The 17,746-nt window shown below is 37.6% G+C and overlaps 2 protein-coding genes across 2 annotated transcripts; both read left to right on the top strand.

Moving 5' to 3' along the window:
• The first annotated feature begins 2,929 nt into the window (after window positions 1–2,929).
• LOC121795278 lies at window positions 2,930–7,939 on the top strand. The gene is made up of 6 exons (XM_042193782.1): window positions 2,930–3,187; window positions 3,629–3,757; window positions 3,838–3,896; window positions 3,982–5,733; window positions 6,796–6,940; window positions 7,160–7,939. The coding sequence occupies exons 2-6, from the start codon at window positions 3,658–3,660 to the stop codon at window positions 7,825–7,827; spliced, it is 2,724 nt and encodes a 907-aa protein (XP_042049716.1). The 5' UTR covers window positions 2,930–3,187; window positions 3,629–3,657; the 3' UTR covers window positions 7,828–7,939.
• Window positions 7,940–9,099: 1,160 nt separating this feature from the next.
• On the top strand, window positions 9,100–10,284 carry LOC121794004. Its single transcript, XM_042192014.1, has one exon. It carries the CDS (start codon window positions 9,120–9,122, stop codon window positions 9,918–9,920), a length of 801 nt encoding a protein of 266 aa, XP_042047948.1. The 5' UTR covers window positions 9,100–9,119; the 3' UTR covers window positions 9,921–10,284.
• The last annotated feature ends 7,462 nt before the right edge of the window (window positions 10,285–17,746 follow it).

Genomic DNA, 17,746 nt, shown 5'->3' with positions numbered 1-17,746 from the left:
GTGGTCTGTATTTCCGGGTTATAGTAGCTCTCACAAGGGGTATAAGGCGCTACTTCCTAATGGCATTTTAATTGTTTCTAGAGAAGTTGTCTTTGATGAAAAAATATTCCATTATCCAGCTCTTTTTCCCTCTGATGATGCAATCCATTCCACCACCTTATCTCCTTCTGTGTTTCTTCCCACTGCACAGCCAGTGATGTCCCCTGCTCCTCCTCAATCTTCCTCTGTCTCTGCTATTCTTTCCGCTGACTCTCTTCACTCTTCCTCCAACTCCCCAGCTGCCCACATAGCACCTCCACAACATCATGCTTCTGGTTCAATATCTGATAATGAGCACTCTTCTACCTCATATTCCAGCCTTGCCCACCCATTGTTCCTGAACCTCCTGTTACCAACACCCATCATATGAATACACGATCTAAGTCTGGGATTTTTAAACCCAAACTTTACACCCTTCTGGCCTCTCCACTTATCACCCCTAAATCAGCCAGTGAAGCCTTGCTCATCCCTGTCTGGAAGGCAGCCATGTTGGCTGAGTATCTTGCCCTAATCAAGAATAAAACCTGGATTTTAACTACACTGCCTCCTGGTAAGAACCTTGTTGGTTGCACATGGATCTTCAAATTGAAACTTCACCTCTCTGGTGAGATTGCTAGACACAAAGCTAGACTTGTAGCTCAAGGCTTCTCTCAACAGCCCGGTTTTGATTTTACTGAGACCTTTAGTCCAATAGTCAAACCAGCAACTATCAGGTTGATTCTCACCATTGCTGTCTCTTGGTTGGAATGTTACTCACCTTGATGTTAACAATGCATTTCTTAATGGTGTGATGAAAGAAGACATTTATATGAGGCAGCCTCTTGGTTTTGAGCAAGGGGGGCCTCACCTGGTTTGTAAATTGAACAAAGCTATTTATGGGCTCAAACAAGCCTCCAGAGCTTGGTTCTTCACCATCCACTCAGTGCTTCTTTCCCTTGGATTCAATCAATCTAGAGCATATGCCTCAATGTTTATCAGAAAAACTGGTCTTGAAACTATCTATCTCTTGATTTATGTCGATGATATGCTTATCACAGGTAACTGCCCCCTTGCTATTAAGAAGGTCGTTAATCAACTCAATGCTCATTTCTCTCTCAAAGATCTTGGTGAAGTTAGTCTTTTTCTTGGAGTTGAAATCATCAAGACTGAGCATGGCCTTCATCTGTGTCAGTCATCTTACATCAAGGATCTATTGAAAAAGGCCAACATGACTGGTGCAAAGGGCTGCCCCACTCTTATGGTCTAGTTGTGAGCTCAGTAAAACCATTGGTTCCCCAGTATCTGATGCCAAATTCTACAGAAGTATTGTTGGAGCCCTCCAATATGCTGCCATCACTCGGCCTGACATAAACTATGTTGTAAACAAGGTGAGCCAATACATGGCTTCACCACTTGATACTCACTGGAGAGCTGTCAAACGCATCTTGAGATATCTATCAGGTACTTTGGATTTTGGAATTCAAATTCTTCCATCAAATGGTCTTCTATCTGCATTCTCTGATTCAGATTGGGCAGCAGACCTTGATGATAGGCGATCTACTACTGGCTTCTGCACTTATTTTGACAGAAGCCTCATCTCTTGGTGTGTAAAGAAACAAATTGTTGTAGCTCGCTCCAGCACAGAGGCTGAGTACAGGAGCTTAGCTCATGCTGCAGCTGAGGTGGATTGGCTTCAGTCTATTCTTGGTGAATTAAAGTTGCCTATTAAATCTGCTCATGTAATCTGGGTTGACAACTAAAGTGCCATGGCTCTGGCTTCTAACCCTATTCTCCATGCACGGACCAAGCATATTGAGCTTGACATTCATTTTGTAAGGGATAAAGTTCTCAACAAGGCTCTTGAACTCAGGCATATTCCTACTCATGATCAAGTGGCTGATATCTTCACTAAGCCCCTAAGCCAACAACCTTTCTCGAAGCTACGGAACAGACTTGGTGTGGTTTCCTTAGCTTCCCTCAGGTTGAGGGGGGATGTTAGAAGTCTTAGAAGTCTCAAGATTGATGGGAAGCATGAGAAGAAGATTGGCTTGATCAAGCGTGTTGAAGGAGATGGTTTGATCAACCAAACCGATAGCTTGATCAAGCATGTTGAAGGAAATGGTTTGATCAACCAAACCGATGGCTTGATCAAGCGTGTTGAAGGAGATGGCTTGATCAACCAAACCAGTGGCTTGATCAACCAAGCCGATGGCTTGATCAAGCGTGTTGAAGGAGATGGCTTGATCAACCAAGCCTTATTGCATGAGCTTGAGAGTCGTACGCAAAAAAAGGCAAGTGACAGCTCTCGGCAAGCTGTCATCGCACGAGCCAACACCTCACAAGCTCAGCTCGTGACTGTACCCATGCTCACAGCTAAGATGCGGGACCACGAATGTACCTGGAGAGACGTGTTACTAAAGGGTTTAAAGAAGGAAGTAGATTAGCAGAGTTTGTTATGATTAACTTTATAATCTTGTTTTAACTTGTACTAGATGGATTATGGTAGAGTTCTAGATGTTTCCTATGCCGTATATATGTAACGGCACTTTGAGGATTCTGCAATCAATCAATGAAACAATAGCTCGAGCTTCTGATTTTAGCAATGTTTAATCTTTCTTTCTCCATTATGTGTTATTGTTGTTCTTTTCACAATTTACGAAAAATTATGTTAAGTGAGTTAGGTAAAGGCCGAATAAAGTAGAAAATTAAAAAGGTAAAGAGAAAAAGAGAGAATAAATTAAAAGAGAGCAAAGTAAATGAGAAAAAATATGTTTGACTTTTATTTAAAAGGAAATGACTTTACTATGATGAAACTGTTATGAAACGTAGAAAAAACTCCGCTATTGTGTTTTTAAAACTCCGCTACTGTGATTTTCAATTTATTAATTTCAATTACACAACGCTGCTGACTCTGACTACCTGATGTCTTGTTTTGTTCCAAACACACAATTCACCCTTTTTTTCAAATCAACACTGTCTCTCTCCTGCTCCGTGAGATTGAATTTCAAAATCCATCTCCGCTTCTCGTTCAACGTCCCAGATCTTTACCTCTACTCTCATTCTGTACTTCTCAATTAATGCTCTGATGTTTCTGACTATAAAGATTCAAGCTTTGTACGGATTCTTATTCACAGTAGTGAAGTGAAGATTTTGGATATGAGCTTTTCAGGTTTGTTTGTGCAGCCTCTTCTCTTTGTTTGAAGGCCTGCTCAGCTGAATGTTGCTAAATTATACTACTACACTGCACATTGTTAACGGGCACGAGTAGCTGTGTAGATTTAGATACATTAGTTTAAGCTCTGGGATTGAATGAGATTTGACATTTTTTGCGTTTAATGTGTGTTTATAGGAAGTGAGGTCTCCATATTTTTCTTGATCTTTGTTTTGTGTGTGCTGGTGGTCTGCATTTTGTTCTGGGGAAAAGCCTGTGTTAGGGTTCCGTCCATCTTGATATGGGGTCTGTTTTTTGTTAGCTTTCAGTGGAGTTCTAATGATTTTATTTGTTTCTTTCCAATTTTTTACCACTTTAATTCCTAAGACTAAAGATTGGAAACATTTGTTTTCACTCTACTAGATGGGGTGTCACTTGATTTATCTGTTTGTTATCTAGAGAATTTTATGCTGGAGTGAAGAACTAAAATGGAGGTTGAGAAGCGAGGAAAGGGAGGCTTTCTTCAGTTGTTCGATTGGAATGGTAAATCTCGGAAGAAGCTCTTCACTACCAAACCTGATCTGCCTGGTATTCTTCTTCTTATTGTAACTGTCGTATGGTCTTATTGTATTTTGGTGTTTAAACGTCATTTTCGGTATCGTGTGCAGAGAGTTCGAACCATGGAAAGGATAGTTGTCATGGTTCAGTCATTGCACGACGTCAGCTGGTACTTATCTTGAATTTTCTTCTATCTAGGAGGCACAAAGGTTTTGTTACTGACTTTATTATTTTTGTTGTGTGCTTGTATGAAGGTGCTTGAAAAATCCTTCCAACTGAATGCCACATGTGACAATGATTATCCTTATTCTTCGTTAGCTAGTGGCGACTCAGAACAGGGATCAAAAGCACCTGGGGTTGTCGCACGTCTTATGGGACTGGATTCTTTGCCGACTTCAAATGTTAATGAACCTTGTTCTAATCCATTTCCTGAGTCCTATTCATTTAGAGATTCTAGTTACTTAATGGCCGCTCCTGCATTTCATGGTGAACATGATATTGTAATCTTTGAGAGTGTGCGCAATAAGTTGGATGGATCTAGTCGTAATCCTTTGGACCTGAGGTTGCAAAAGGTGCAGAATCGACATATAGAGAGGTTTCAAAGAGAGATACTGCCTCCCAAATCTGCTAAGCCCATCTCTGTTACTCATAACCGGCTCTTGTCTCCTATCAAAAGTCCCGGATTCATTCCACCTAAAAATGCTGCTTACATAATTGAGGCAGCTTCCAAGATTATGGAGCAGAGTCCAAGGTCAACCACTAAAGGCAATTTCTCATCACTTGGGTTACCTTCTGGACCATTTAGAGTTCGGGATTTGAAGGAGAAAATGGAGTCTGCTCACCGATCTTCTCAATCAGCTGGTGCATCCCACAGGGGGAAAGAGGAAAATTCTAAAAATTTCAAGAAACAACTTAATGCTCGGGGTAAAGGTCGATTAGAAGAAAGTTATCAGTATAAGGGATCTGAAGAATCCAAAAGGGCAAGTTTGCAAAGGCCAAAGAATAATGAAAAGCCAGTTTCTCTTGGAGTTCAGGCAAAATCCAACTTCCACAGAAAAGATGGGACAGCTTCTTCTGGTAGCAAAAGTTCTGAGAAGCAAAAAGAACACAATGAATGTGTAACTAGGGATATAGAACATGACCAAAAGAAAGTGGAAAAGCAAAGTTCATCAAGAAGGCCATCTGATGCGCTCAGGTTGAATAATCAGAAGCAAAATCGTGCCTCAGGCAAAGATGATGCAAATTTTGAACCTTCTTGTTCCCAGCCCAAGGAAAGACAAGAATCAAACATGTCTTCCAATAACAATAATGGGCGGACTAACAGGAATGTCACTAAAATTGTTGTCAATAATGTGGTGACATCTAGAAAGACAAATTTTGTGGCTGCTGATCCTGGAAAGGAGGTTTCTTCGTTGAGAGCAAAGACAACTTCAAAGAAAAGATTACCTATGAATAGGAATGTTCAGTCTAGTGGAGGTGTTGCTCAAAAAGTTATGACCATGAAAGATGAAAAATCTATAAAATGTAATGTTGCCTCTGAAGGTGATTCTAAATGGGATGTTATTGACAAGAAAAATAGTTTTGATGTCGTGTCATTCACATTTACATCTCCAATCAAGAAGTCTGTTGGATCTAGTTCAAGTGCTGCAATCTTGGAAGCAACTAGCTCGTCTTCTCCCAGTTACGAGCCTTGTGTACACGGATCTGATTTAAGAAGTTCTGCAGCGTCCTCTTCAGGGTTAAATGTTATAGGCGGAGATGCTTTAAGTGTACTTTTGGAACAAAAACTTCAAGAATTGACTTCTAGGGTTGAGTTTTCCCAGATCGACATGCAAGGATCAGCTTCTTTGTCCAGTAATAACTATGGAAACATGAGTCCTGCAGTTAACTTGGTGGAGTCCCTGCCCATGGATAATGGTATATGCAAAAATAAACTAGAAGCCCAGGATGCATCCGATTGTGCTTCTGCTGATGAACTTTGGCTCCAAGCTGAACAAGCAAGCAAGGTACCCTCCTTTGGACCTTCTTTTGCTAGTTTTATATATCAATGACCTATGTTCTTGCAGCAATAATGTTTTTTTTCATTCTGGCAGCATCGTGCTGTAAACAAATGAAAATTAGATAACTTATTTTGGACATAAACCTCAAACAGAAGTTTAAGGGAGAGTTAAATGCATATGTAGATTCAGTATTCCAAGTTCAAATGAAATTGATTCCCTGATAAGTGATGAGATGTTTCTCTCTAGTTACAGATTTTCATCCTTCAGAGATGGTCCTCTCTAATTATTGATTTATTCTTTTTTTCTCCTGGAAAGTCAGCAACATCTTTTACTTTTTTATTCCTTACAATAAATATAGTGTGATTAATTGGTTAACCCTTTCCATGAAAGCATTAGATAGGACAGCCAAAGACATCTGACTGGCCTACAAATCCGCCAACAAATACATATAACTGGTGTACAATGTTATTAGTCAAAAGTCTCTTTTCTATTTGAATCGCTTTGACTTAACCTTTGTTTCATATTGAATGATTCTCTTACTAACTCAAGGAATAGTGACAGGAAACATTGTTTCTTAGATATTGTGTAATCATCTATCCTCTACTATGCATTGAATGTCAAAAGAAAAGGATATCATGTTGGTAACCTTTCACCATTTTTTAACACCACTCTTCCTGATACATGGTGTTAGGGCATGAGAAGATTATAAGGAGCCCATGCTTATTTACTTTGGTCCTTAGCACTGTATTTTCTGTGATCGTAGCTGATTCATGTACTTCTGCATCAAGTAGTAGAAGTGGAACATATTACGTCATGTGCTTGATCTCCATAATATATCGGTTAGAATCATCTCAGAGGTCAGAACTGACCCAAATTGAGGCTTTCGCTGGTCAAGTAGAGACGGTGAGAGTATGGCTGGAAAATAGAACAAAAGGAGTATTTTTTCCACATTAAGTAGAGCTGGAATGTAGTACAGATATCCTTCTATGACATAACCTTAAAAGGGGATCATCTCTTGGATTTCTTAGACCATAATAGCACTGACTTTTAACGTTTTTTTATTTTCAGGGGCTAAGATACTTTGAAGGGGCTGGTGATAGTAACAGTCAGAGACACCTGTACTTGCAAGGGTCCACTTCACTCTCAAGTCAGCCGTCTCTGTCAGGAGCTAGTTGTGACTCATTTGATTTTGGCAGAAGCTCAAGCATTGAAGGTATAATACCACATCCTGTTTGTTCATCATTGTCATGAACTTGGTTTTCATGAAGAATTAGGAGGTTTTGTCTCTATTGTGCAGATCGAAATTCAGAATATGATCCAGTTTAACCTTATTTTTAGAGTTTTAAGAGTATAACATAGTGTGAAAGGGTTTTAACTGTCCCCCTTTTTTATACTATCTTATTCGGATCAAATTAATGCTTTGGTGATTTAGGTCCAATGGAGTGTTCATCACTTGACTTGTGTGAAGGAATGAATTGGAGATCTACTAGGAAGCAGCCCCACATAACTGAAATCGATCCAGAAATATCAGATACCGCCTCCTCACTGTCTGTTGGGGTTATGTCTGAAACTGTTTCTTCCAGTCTACATGTGGTAGTCTCAAAAGATTCTTCAAACTGGGAACTAAAATACATGGAGGATATTCTTAGCCACACAGAATTCTTGCTGGAGGAGTTCTGTCTGGGACAAGCTCACAAAATCGTATCTCCTGACTTCTTCGTGCAGCTGGAGAATCAAATGATGGAGTCGTACAAAACCATGGAAGAAAATGTGCTAGAACGTAGAGTATTGTTCGACTGTGTGTGTGAATGCCTGGAACAGAGATGCGGGCGGCTTCTTGCTGGCGGTCGCGAGTTCTGGGCAAAGCAGATGGCGGTGTTACATAGAAGGCAATGGATGGCAGATGATTTGTACAGAGAAATATGGAGGTGGACGAACTCAGAGGAGCTGATGGTGGACGAGCTCGTGGACAAAGATATGAGCTCGAAGAGTGGGAAATGGGTGGACTTTGAAGTTGAGGCATTTGAAGAAGGTGTAGAGATGGGAAATAGGATACTAACTTGTTTAATAGATGAATTGATCGATGATTTCTTCTTGTGATTTTGCCTATTTTATGATTCTTTCTAACTTTGTGGTTTGTTTGTGTCAAAAATCATGCAAACTAATTGTAAGCCTAATTCGAGATACTTGAAAAAAATCCGTTTATAGTAAATTGTTTTTTTATGACTCTTTTACCTGATTTTCATTGTATTTTGCTTATTTTGTAAGACGAAAAAAATAGTATTTACTTATTTTTTTTCTCTCAATAGTCCAACAACGGTGGAAGCCCCTTTTATTGTACTTATCACATACAAACCAATTTTTCCTGATTATAGGCTATAATTTAATCTCTAAGTACTACAAAACTTGCCGTATCTATTTTACGGAGTACTATATGTTTTCAATTTTAGTACAATAACACATAAAATATTGTGCGCATTGCCAGATAAATACTACTACTACTCTTATATTTTAGATATTTTCATATGAGCAATATATAATGTTATTAACGTACACGCAAGCGACAGTAATCACGTTTGAAATCCTTCGATTTAGATTAAAAATTACAATAAAGAATTAAATTTGGCTAATACGATAACAACTTTGAAAATAATTGATATACATATTGTTTTGCTTTATAGATTTTTCTTTAAACTACTGAATAATGTGAACACCATAATAATAATGTGAACACCATATATGGAGTATATTAATCATTTTAACAAATTGAGGCTCATCTTGTTTTTATGAGTTATTCTTTATCTAAAAAGAATATTAAACCATGTTATTCAACATTCGAAACGATTAATACACGAAATTAAATAATTAATATCGTGAAACGGGTAAAATTGATCCAATAATTTATTATACAAACTCAATTATTTAAAAAAAATTAAAAAAGGTAAATTTATATAGGAATTAGGAAGTCTTTGTTGATATACACTGTATATCCGTATGATTGCCCAGGCCCTAGTAACTTATAGTAACGCCTATTGATTTAGGAAACTGAAACATGGCAAGAGATATAATCATTGTGTATTTTTGAAATGGAATTAATCGCGGTCATAATCATGTAGACCTCCGTTTTTAACTATATATAGAAAAAATCGCAAAAAAAAGAAACTAGCTTGCAATGATATTAATGTCGGTCAAAAAAATACCACTCCTAAATTATTTCATTTGTATCAAATTGGCTATTAAATTTTAAATTATTTCAAATTTGATACGAAACTTGCATTTTTTTATTAGATGTCACTATCACATTATTGATTTCAAATACTAGCATATAAGTAAGTGAAACCAAATGGATTAATCATTCCGTAAATATAGAGATTTAAGTAAACTCTCCAATCATGGAAGACGCCACCGTCGCCGACGATATCGACAGCCGCTGCTCCACTCCCTTCGTCAGCGCCCCTTCCAGTCCCGGCCGCGCCACTCTTCTCTCCGGATTCTACTTCAGCGCACCCGCCAGCCCCATGCATTTCGTGCTCTCCGCCACTGCTCTCAAATCCTACCCCTCCGCCGCCGATTCCAGCTGCTTTGATTTCGATTTCTCAGCCACGCTGCCATCCACCGCCGCAAACTCGCCGGAACACATGAGCTCCGCCGACGAGTTGTTCTTCAACGGTCAGATCCGGCCAATGAAGCTCTCTGCTCACCTCCAGCGCCCTCAGATTCTCGATCCGCTAATCGAATCGGAGGAAGGCAGAGATTTGAAGCTCCGCGGCGGATCGGTGCGGCGGGGTACCAGATCCATGTCGCCGATGGGGAGCCAAACGACGCCGTTGGAGAAATCCGGAGAAATCGAGGAGAAAGGAGCGGCGAGGTCTTCGTCGAAGCGGTGGATATTGCTGAAGGAGTTGGTGTACAGAAGCAAGAGCGAAGAGCGAAACGAAGGCCACAAGTTTTGGGGAGGCCTGTCGAAGAAAGTGGCGCACAAGGAGAAGGAGAAGAAAAAGAGAAATAATGATGGCGGTAAGAGGAGGGTGGTCTCGGCGTCAGCGCACGAGCTGCATTACACAGCCAAGAGAGCGAAGGCGGAGGAGTTGAAGAAGAAGACGTTCCTTCCGTACCGGCAGGGGCTGCTTGGGTGTTTGGGCTTCAGCTCCAATGCCTTTCCCAAAGCTTTCACTACTGTTTCTTCTAGCTAACAACCACACACACACACACACACACACATATATAATATATATGATGAAATGAAATCAAATGGGTGGGTGCATGGATTAGCAGCGATTCAAAATCATTATATGATGAACTAGTATACTTTTTTCTATCAATTGCATGCGATGGAAGTAGTCATTAACTCATTATTTTGTTACCACTTTCTATCATCTATGATTGTTATATGAGGATAGAATTGGGTAGAAATTAATCCTTCCGTAAAATTTAATTTTGATCATTGATCTTTATATAATTCAAGATGTAATCTAAATTGATGATTTATGACTATATACGTACAAGGCAATAATTCGCTGCATTAAATGATACTAAGTCATCAACAAATCATGAAATGCTTCTAAAATAAAACAAACAGTTAGAAAACATCTAACATGTGCATGTGCTTTTACTTTTTACTAGTACATGAATATAGGTGCGATGAGTTATTTCAGGTATTGAACTAGTAAAGTATAGACTAAAGGCCCTTTTTGGTCCTAAACATATGAAGATTTTATGATTTTGGTCCAAAATATTATCTTTTGAATTATTCGGTCCCTCACAAATAAAAACGGGTCACATTTAGTCCGAATTGAACGGAAATGGTTAAATTTAACGGTCAACGAATATTAATTGGATTTTGACCGGATTAAGTAAATAATTAAGTTAATATTAATTGGTATTCTTGAATTTAACTCTACTATATAACTTTGCCAACCGATCTTCTCTCCTCCGCTGCCGGAGCCGGTCCTCTCCCCTCCACCGCCAGAGCCGGTCCCCTCTCCTCCGCCACCATCTCCGCCGCCGCCATACGGTGTCAATTGTCCCCCTCCGCCTTCGCCGCCCTACGGCGGAGGCTGCGGAGGCGTCTACTACTATCCGCCGCCTCCACCAGCGCAAACCTCTTACTATGCGCCACCTTCAGGCGGCGGCGCGTACTATCCACCGCCAAACCCTAGCTCCACCGATTACCCCACTCCGAAGCCGCCGAATCCAATTATGTCGTATTTCCCCTTCTATTACCACAATCCGCCACCGTCCAACCCCCACACCAACGATTACAATTCCGCTCAATTGAAAACTCACTCCAAATTTCTGCCTCTTCTCATCGCGATTTCACTCTTATTATTCCTTTAATTTCAGAACAGCAACAACGAAATCAAGTATACTATAAACAACAGCTAGCTCCTTAATTCAATTCTCACGGATTTACCATTTCCTTTTCTTCCTTTTGCAAATTGCGACGATTTTCAGGTGAAGATCGGAGCTGCGGCGGAGGGAATTCATCATCATATAATGAAGTTGCAGATTAATTATTCAGTGTAATTTTTAACTTAATTATTAACTTAATCCGGTCAAAATTCAATTAATATTCGTTGACCGTTAAATTTAACCATTTTCATCCAATTCGGACTAAATGTGACCCGTTTTTATTTGTGAGGGACCGAATAATTCAAAAGATAATGTTTTGTACCAAAATCATAAAATCTCCGTATGTTTAGGACTAAAAAGGGCCTTTAGTATAAAGTATATAAGCGGCCATATGTTTTTTCCTACTACTAACGTTACGTTAGTTAGATAGCCATATGTCTGCGTCGCCGGTCGAGGTAATCGAAAGATAAGCAATTAGCTGCAACTATACAATATTGTTGTTCTTTATTTTTCTTTTAAGATCCGCACATATTTAAGTATTTAATATATTATTTTATTAATATACAAATAATAATATTTTATTAATCAAATACTAACGTAATTTTCAAAACTAATAATAATAAGGATTCTTGACACTTAAATACGTGAACTAGGGTCATATTTAAGGTTTAATTACCAATAAAACTAGGATATGAAATATGAACCAAAAATCCAGGAACTTTGATGTTATAGACTTATAGCCAATTTTCCTCGAAGTCGATTTTTGCACAAGTCAAATTTTATGCCGCATTATCAACAAAGCCCAAAGCGACAATATCGATTTGGCAAGCCGTAATGTCTATGTCGCCCAAAAAAGACACCATGCTGGTAAAATTTGTATATTAGAAAACTAAATTAATTTTTTGTTTATTGTGAGAACTATTTTTGTGAATGAAGGAGATTACTATTTTTCGTGAATGAAGGAGATTATTAAGCGTTTTATATATGGGAATACGAGTATATAGCTAGATTAATTGTGGTAATTGAAATTTTGATATAAGTGAAATGAAATTACATACTACTAAAAATTTAATTGTGGAATATAGGAGTATATGGTATGTGAATGATTATGCATGGTAGTACACTCCACATGCGTGTAGGACGACTCGTATACTGTATTAATTATTTGGCCAATTGTGTTCCCCGTATAATCATGGACCTACAATTTATGTTCCCCAAAATATTAATTTTACACACTAATTATTTTAACAACAAACAAAAAGATCTGAACAAAACATAATTCTCTAAAATTTCACTTTATTATTTTCAGCCATAATTACTTTTTTTCCAATTACAAGTGCTTCTGGGTTTAATTGAGAAATCTTCTTTCTCATATCACAAAATTGGGGAACAGCTGCAACGACTAGATTGAGTTGATTAAAGCTTGATTTTGTTTTCTTATGGCAAACTTATTTCCCTTAGCTGCTTCACCATGTATCGATATATATTACTAAAAATGAAAGGAATTATTCAACTCCCAGTATATCAAATAATATTTTACTAAATTACTAATGCAATTTTAGGGTTTTGGTTTCGTGAGTTTTTTACTTCTTTTTTTTGTTTTTGATATTATATTTATTTTAATATGTGATCGTTAGACATTGCTTTTATCTGTTTATATTTAAGTAGATGATGTCCAACATATGTGTAGTTCAATTTTAATGTTTCAGTAGGCAGTAATAAACAATTATTTGGAGTTTTATATTGGAACTTCTCATTCTATTTAAAGCTGTGGTAAGACCACTACTTTTCTGTGGACGAGGATAGACGGATAACACTCCATTGAAATTTTCTTATTTTTTAATGGATTTTGATAAATCGTTTGTTTGTTTTTTGTTTATTGTTTATATTATAAACGTCTTGATGGTTCACCATATTTTTGGTTGAAGGTATTACCTAGAGGCGGGTAAAAATACTGAAATACTGTTATAACTCGTACCGAAAAATATGAATTTTCAGTATATCATAACTTTCGACACGGTATGATATCAGACTGTAAGATTTCAGTACGGTAACATAACAGTGTGAATTCGGTTGTACAAATTCCACAAGACATGTGACTTTCATACTCTCCTCAACTCAAGAAATCGGTTGTAATCACAAAATACTCTTTCAAATAAATTCATGCACAAATTCCATCCATCCTAAGCTTCAAAGATCAAGAAAAATCAAGCAAGATTTCCCAACCAGAAAGCCGAAGATAAAGCATGCACCCGTCAATTATATTGATTCAAACTCAACCCCCCCCCCCCCCCAAACTTGAATGCTTCATTATCCTCAATGCACGCAAAGAAGAACATAAAAAGTAAAGGGATAGAATACTCCCCCAAACTTGGCATGAAATCTGTAGCATACGGGTGGGAGGGCGGGTGTATCTTCAATTGGAGGTGTACTCTCTCATAAGCTCCAATGTAAGTCCTATCTCCATGTTGCTCCTACACGAAGAAAAAAAAAATTAAAACAACATAAAAAAATACTCAATTCATTAAAATACATCAAAGGAAAGAATTGAGTAAACAAAACCCTCGATTTATTAAGAGAAAATAATAAACTAAAAACTCATTGGGTTGCCTCCCAACTAGCGCCTTTGTTTAAAGTCGTTGGCTCGACTTAGTCTTCTAGCTACAACTCTGAAACAAAAAAAATAAAATGTTAGAAAACTATACAAAAATAAAAACAAAAAGAATCCTAAATTAAATAACCAGTTGCCTCCCCGGCAACGGCGCCAAAACTTGATGTGTATTTTTCGAGCTTTTATATCAATGAACTAATAACACGCAAGCTTAATAAATTAGCTCTAAAATTACAACCTTCTACAAGAGTACAAATGTAGTTGTAGTAAAAGAGTGTCGAACCACAGGGAGGCGTTTGATTATTTAACAAGAATTGACAAGATTAATAAACTAAATTTAAGAACTAAAGTAAGAAAATAGAGAAACTCAAGAGATAAAGAACATTGCTCCCAACAACATTCGGATGAATCACTATTGTATTGATTCTATATTCAAGTTCATAAGCTATTGAGAACGATGATCAATTTTACACTCTAAAAGTACTGAACATACTTAAAGAATTATAGTACTAGTACTAGCTGAACACATAGCCAAAAGTACCTACTCATTAGACTATCATTCCCGCGGAAGCGCAGTAAATACTAGACTAACTTCTCAAAGCCAACAAATATTATGGTTAGCTGAACACTTAACACATAACTTCTTCTCATCAAACTAAACTCCCACGGATGCGTAGTAAGTAATAATTCAACTCCAAAGACTTTTTTACATCAATATTCACTTATGCATTTATCTCTGAACAAGGTAAAATTACATAAGTTTTTCATCTATATTATCATCCAATTTCCAAGTTGAAGAGACATTAGAAAGAGGCGAAAAATATACTACATTCGATGCATCAAAACATAGCATATATAAAATCCGAACTATAGATGAAAACCAAAGCGAATGATTAAATATAGAATCTCTACAATCAATTCATCCTACTAGTGTTAGGAGCAATGAAGAAAAACTAGCCACACATGCTAAAGAAGAAAAACCGCAGAGTTAACGGCGTTCTCCGATGGCCGGCGATAGTCCTTCTCCTAGGTGACGAAGATTGGATGTGGGATCCTCCTCTTCCTCTCTTTTCTTCTTTCCTCCCTTTCTCTCTAATTTTCTCCTCCAAAACCGTCTGCCCTTTCTCTCCAATTTTCTCCTCTAAAACGTCCATTTTTCTCCTCAGCAAAACCGTCCATGAAACTGCAAAATTGCAGTTAGAATTGATCCACCCGGCCGGGTGCATTATTGGGCATAAAATTCACCCTGCCGGGTAGCCAATTTTGAGGACTTGCTGGAATTTTCGTATTCTGAACATCGTACCCGGCCGGGTGGAATGATTAGGCATAAAATACACCCGGCCGGGTGCCTCATTTTGAGAGCTTTCTGGACTCACGACGCAAACTGGGCAGTCTGTCAAATTGGGAATTTTGCACAACTTTTTCACCATCCGAGCTTCATTCCTTGTTTCGTTTCATCATTCATTCTTCTTCCTACACCATAAAGCATACTTTTGCAAGCATCAAACTATATAAATCATGTAAAGTTAGGGGAATAAAAATGTACAATTTGATTCGCATCAATATACCTCTAAATATATGCTTGAAAATTAAAATTGACTATTTGATTATTTAAATTCAAAACCCCAAATAAGAATTTGACTATTCTCAATTAAAACGAACGATCAATGTATATTTAAAATTTTAAATATTTTAGGTATAAGAAACAGTACGGTATAATGGTATATTGTATCGAAATTTTGTATATCTTAAAGATACGGCATAAAATAATTTGATACGATATACCAAACACTGGTACGGTGACGGTATTCGAATTATTCCATACTGAAACTTCGGTATACCAAAATATTTGGTACAATTACGATATGATATTTTCTAATACCTATATTTTTGGTACAATATACTGTACCGTCCTAGACTTAGTATTACCTAAAAAATGTGTGTAAAAAATGCATTTGATTTTTACATATTGATAAGTTGGGTAAAAACAACTGACCTTCAATGTACCTTAGTCCAAATGTGCAATCAAATGGTATTAGTTGGAATCTTCTCATTGCTTGTTGTTACAACCGCACTTACAAGTAATTGTAAGTTTGGCTTAGCGTAACTAAATGTAAGGGGAAAAGGAAAAAGATGCATAGATATGATAAGTAAAACATAACATGACTTCCAAAATGAACTTATGTGGTTCATAGCATAATGAATCAGAGTATCAGCATTCAGGACACAATTCCCAAAAAGAAACACATACGGCAAAAGAGTTCAAGACAATGAATTATGTACGAGGACATAATTCATTGGACATCTTTAAGCTAACTTATTTGTCGTCTCTGCTCAACACCATCACCTCTCGTCTGCGTTCAACCTACACGTTTAGAAAAATCATGCAGAGTTGAGTACTTGATATACTCAGTGGGCACATGTAAAAAATATTTTTTTCATGAAAAGAGTTTTGTCAGCCACAGTTGAGTTAGGTTTTAACTTAAAAAGGCCCGGGTCACTAAGATATCTTATTCTAAAGTTTGATTGCGCAATCTAAATTCATATTACATAGATATCATATCTGAAACGTATGTGAACCAGGAATGTGGCCACATTCCACGACAGTCACTGGACTGGCCAACTCGAAAGCTAGCTCGCGATCCCCATATGTGTACACTAGTCCGAGTAGGGTTTGCGGCCCTACTGGGACCCGAATTCGATTTAACATAATTGGCATAGCTAAGAAAATAGGTATTCTATAATACAAAATATAGCATGACAAACGTACATAGCATAATTCTTCACATAAACATGCTTGGAAGGAAAATTCACATTTTAGAAAGAATGCCTACCTCAAAAGCTTAATTCCTTAGTTGGGATCCTTGATCCGATCTTAGTTCACGCGTGTGAATAATCATTTTTAAAAGAAGATAAATTCTAATAAGACTTTATGAATCATTGAACTTAAATAGAATGCATGCATCTTACAAGAGTGATCATTTTATTCTTTCTCTTACTTTCCGGACAAATTTATGCAGTCCTTGAGAGTAGGAGATTTAAATTCAAAACCCCAAATAAAAATTTGACTATTCTTCGTTAAAATGAACGATTAATGTATATTTAAAATTTAAAATATTTTAGGTATAAGAAACAGTACGGTATAACGGTATAGTGTATCGAAATTATATACATCGTAAAGACATGGTATACACTATTTTGGTACCATAAAATCTATATGGTAACAGCATTCGAATTATTCCATACTAAAACTTTGGTATATGATGTGCGAACTGAAAAGAGCGTGTGCAATTGATGTTTCTCAATGAGCGTGTACTGCACTATTGATATATCACAAACTTCTAGGTCCAGAGGATTGGCTAGATCACATGGTCTAGGAGATCGTGGAACCTTCAGAATTCGGTCGTTGGACACACACTTTTCCCGCTTCAAAACCTCAACCCACTACACTATGGCTAGTATAGGGAAGTAAATGATCGATCCCACGAGGACGGATGAGTTAGCATGCATTTGGAGGGTTTTGGGAAGGGTTGGCTGCTGCCACGCAACAAGTGGGTCGATAATTTTAAACTACTGGGTCACGAGAATTAAAAGCACTCAAGTACTAACTAACTACTAGACCTAAGAAACAATAAGAATACGTACGCATGCATGATTCGAGAGATGACTTAACTAAGGAAATTTTATCAAAACTACCAGGTCAAGTAAAATGTTTCCTAAAACGGTTAGGCAAAAGAGCATGAGAAAGCAGTGGGACAGATTCCCGATTTAGCTACTATGACAGGTAAAGCTGCAAAAGCAAACAAACAACGGATCTGGATCTAACTACCAACAATCTCCATCTTCTTCAGCAAATAAAATGAACATGAACGAAACAGAGCATCAAAAACAGAGCAAACTCAGATCGAACATCAAACATTATGATTAACCAGAAAACTATCAGATCTAAGCTACTAGGTCAAGTAAATCGAAAGCAACAGACATCGCCATGCAGATCCAACAAGTACGTATCAGATTCATCTCTCAAAACCACAATCCACTCCAGATCCAGTCGAT

The sequence above is a fragment of the Salvia splendens genome, chromosome 3, assembly GCF_004379255.2.
Source record: "Salvia splendens isolate huo1 chromosome 3, SspV2, whole genome shotgun sequence".
In the NCBI taxonomy this organism is placed as follows: Eukaryota; Viridiplantae; Streptophyta; class Magnoliopsida; order Lamiales; family Lamiaceae; genus Salvia; species Salvia splendens.
The sequence above is the reverse complement of the archived record's forward strand: the minus strand, read 5'-3'. Positions and strand labels throughout refer to the sequence as shown.

Excerpts from the sequence above, each read along its gene's own strand:
- LOC121795278 (XM_042193782.1), top strand. The coding sequence starts at position 3,658 with ATGGAGGTTGAGAAGCGAGGAAAGGGAGGCTTTCTTCAGTTGTTCGAT. Across the intron at positions 3,758-3,837 it reads TACCAAACCTGATCTGCCTG|AGAGTTCGAACCATGGAAAG; the intron begins GTATTCTTCTTC and ends TATCGTGTGCAG. Across the intron at positions 3,897-3,981 it reads TCATTGCACGACGTCAGCTG|GTGCTTGAAAAATCCTTCCA; the intron begins GTACTTATCTTG and ends GCTTGTATGAAG.
- LOC121794004 (XM_042192014.1), top strand. The coding sequence starts at position 9,120 with ATGGAAGACGCCACCGTCGCCGACGATATCGACAGCCGCTGCTCCACT.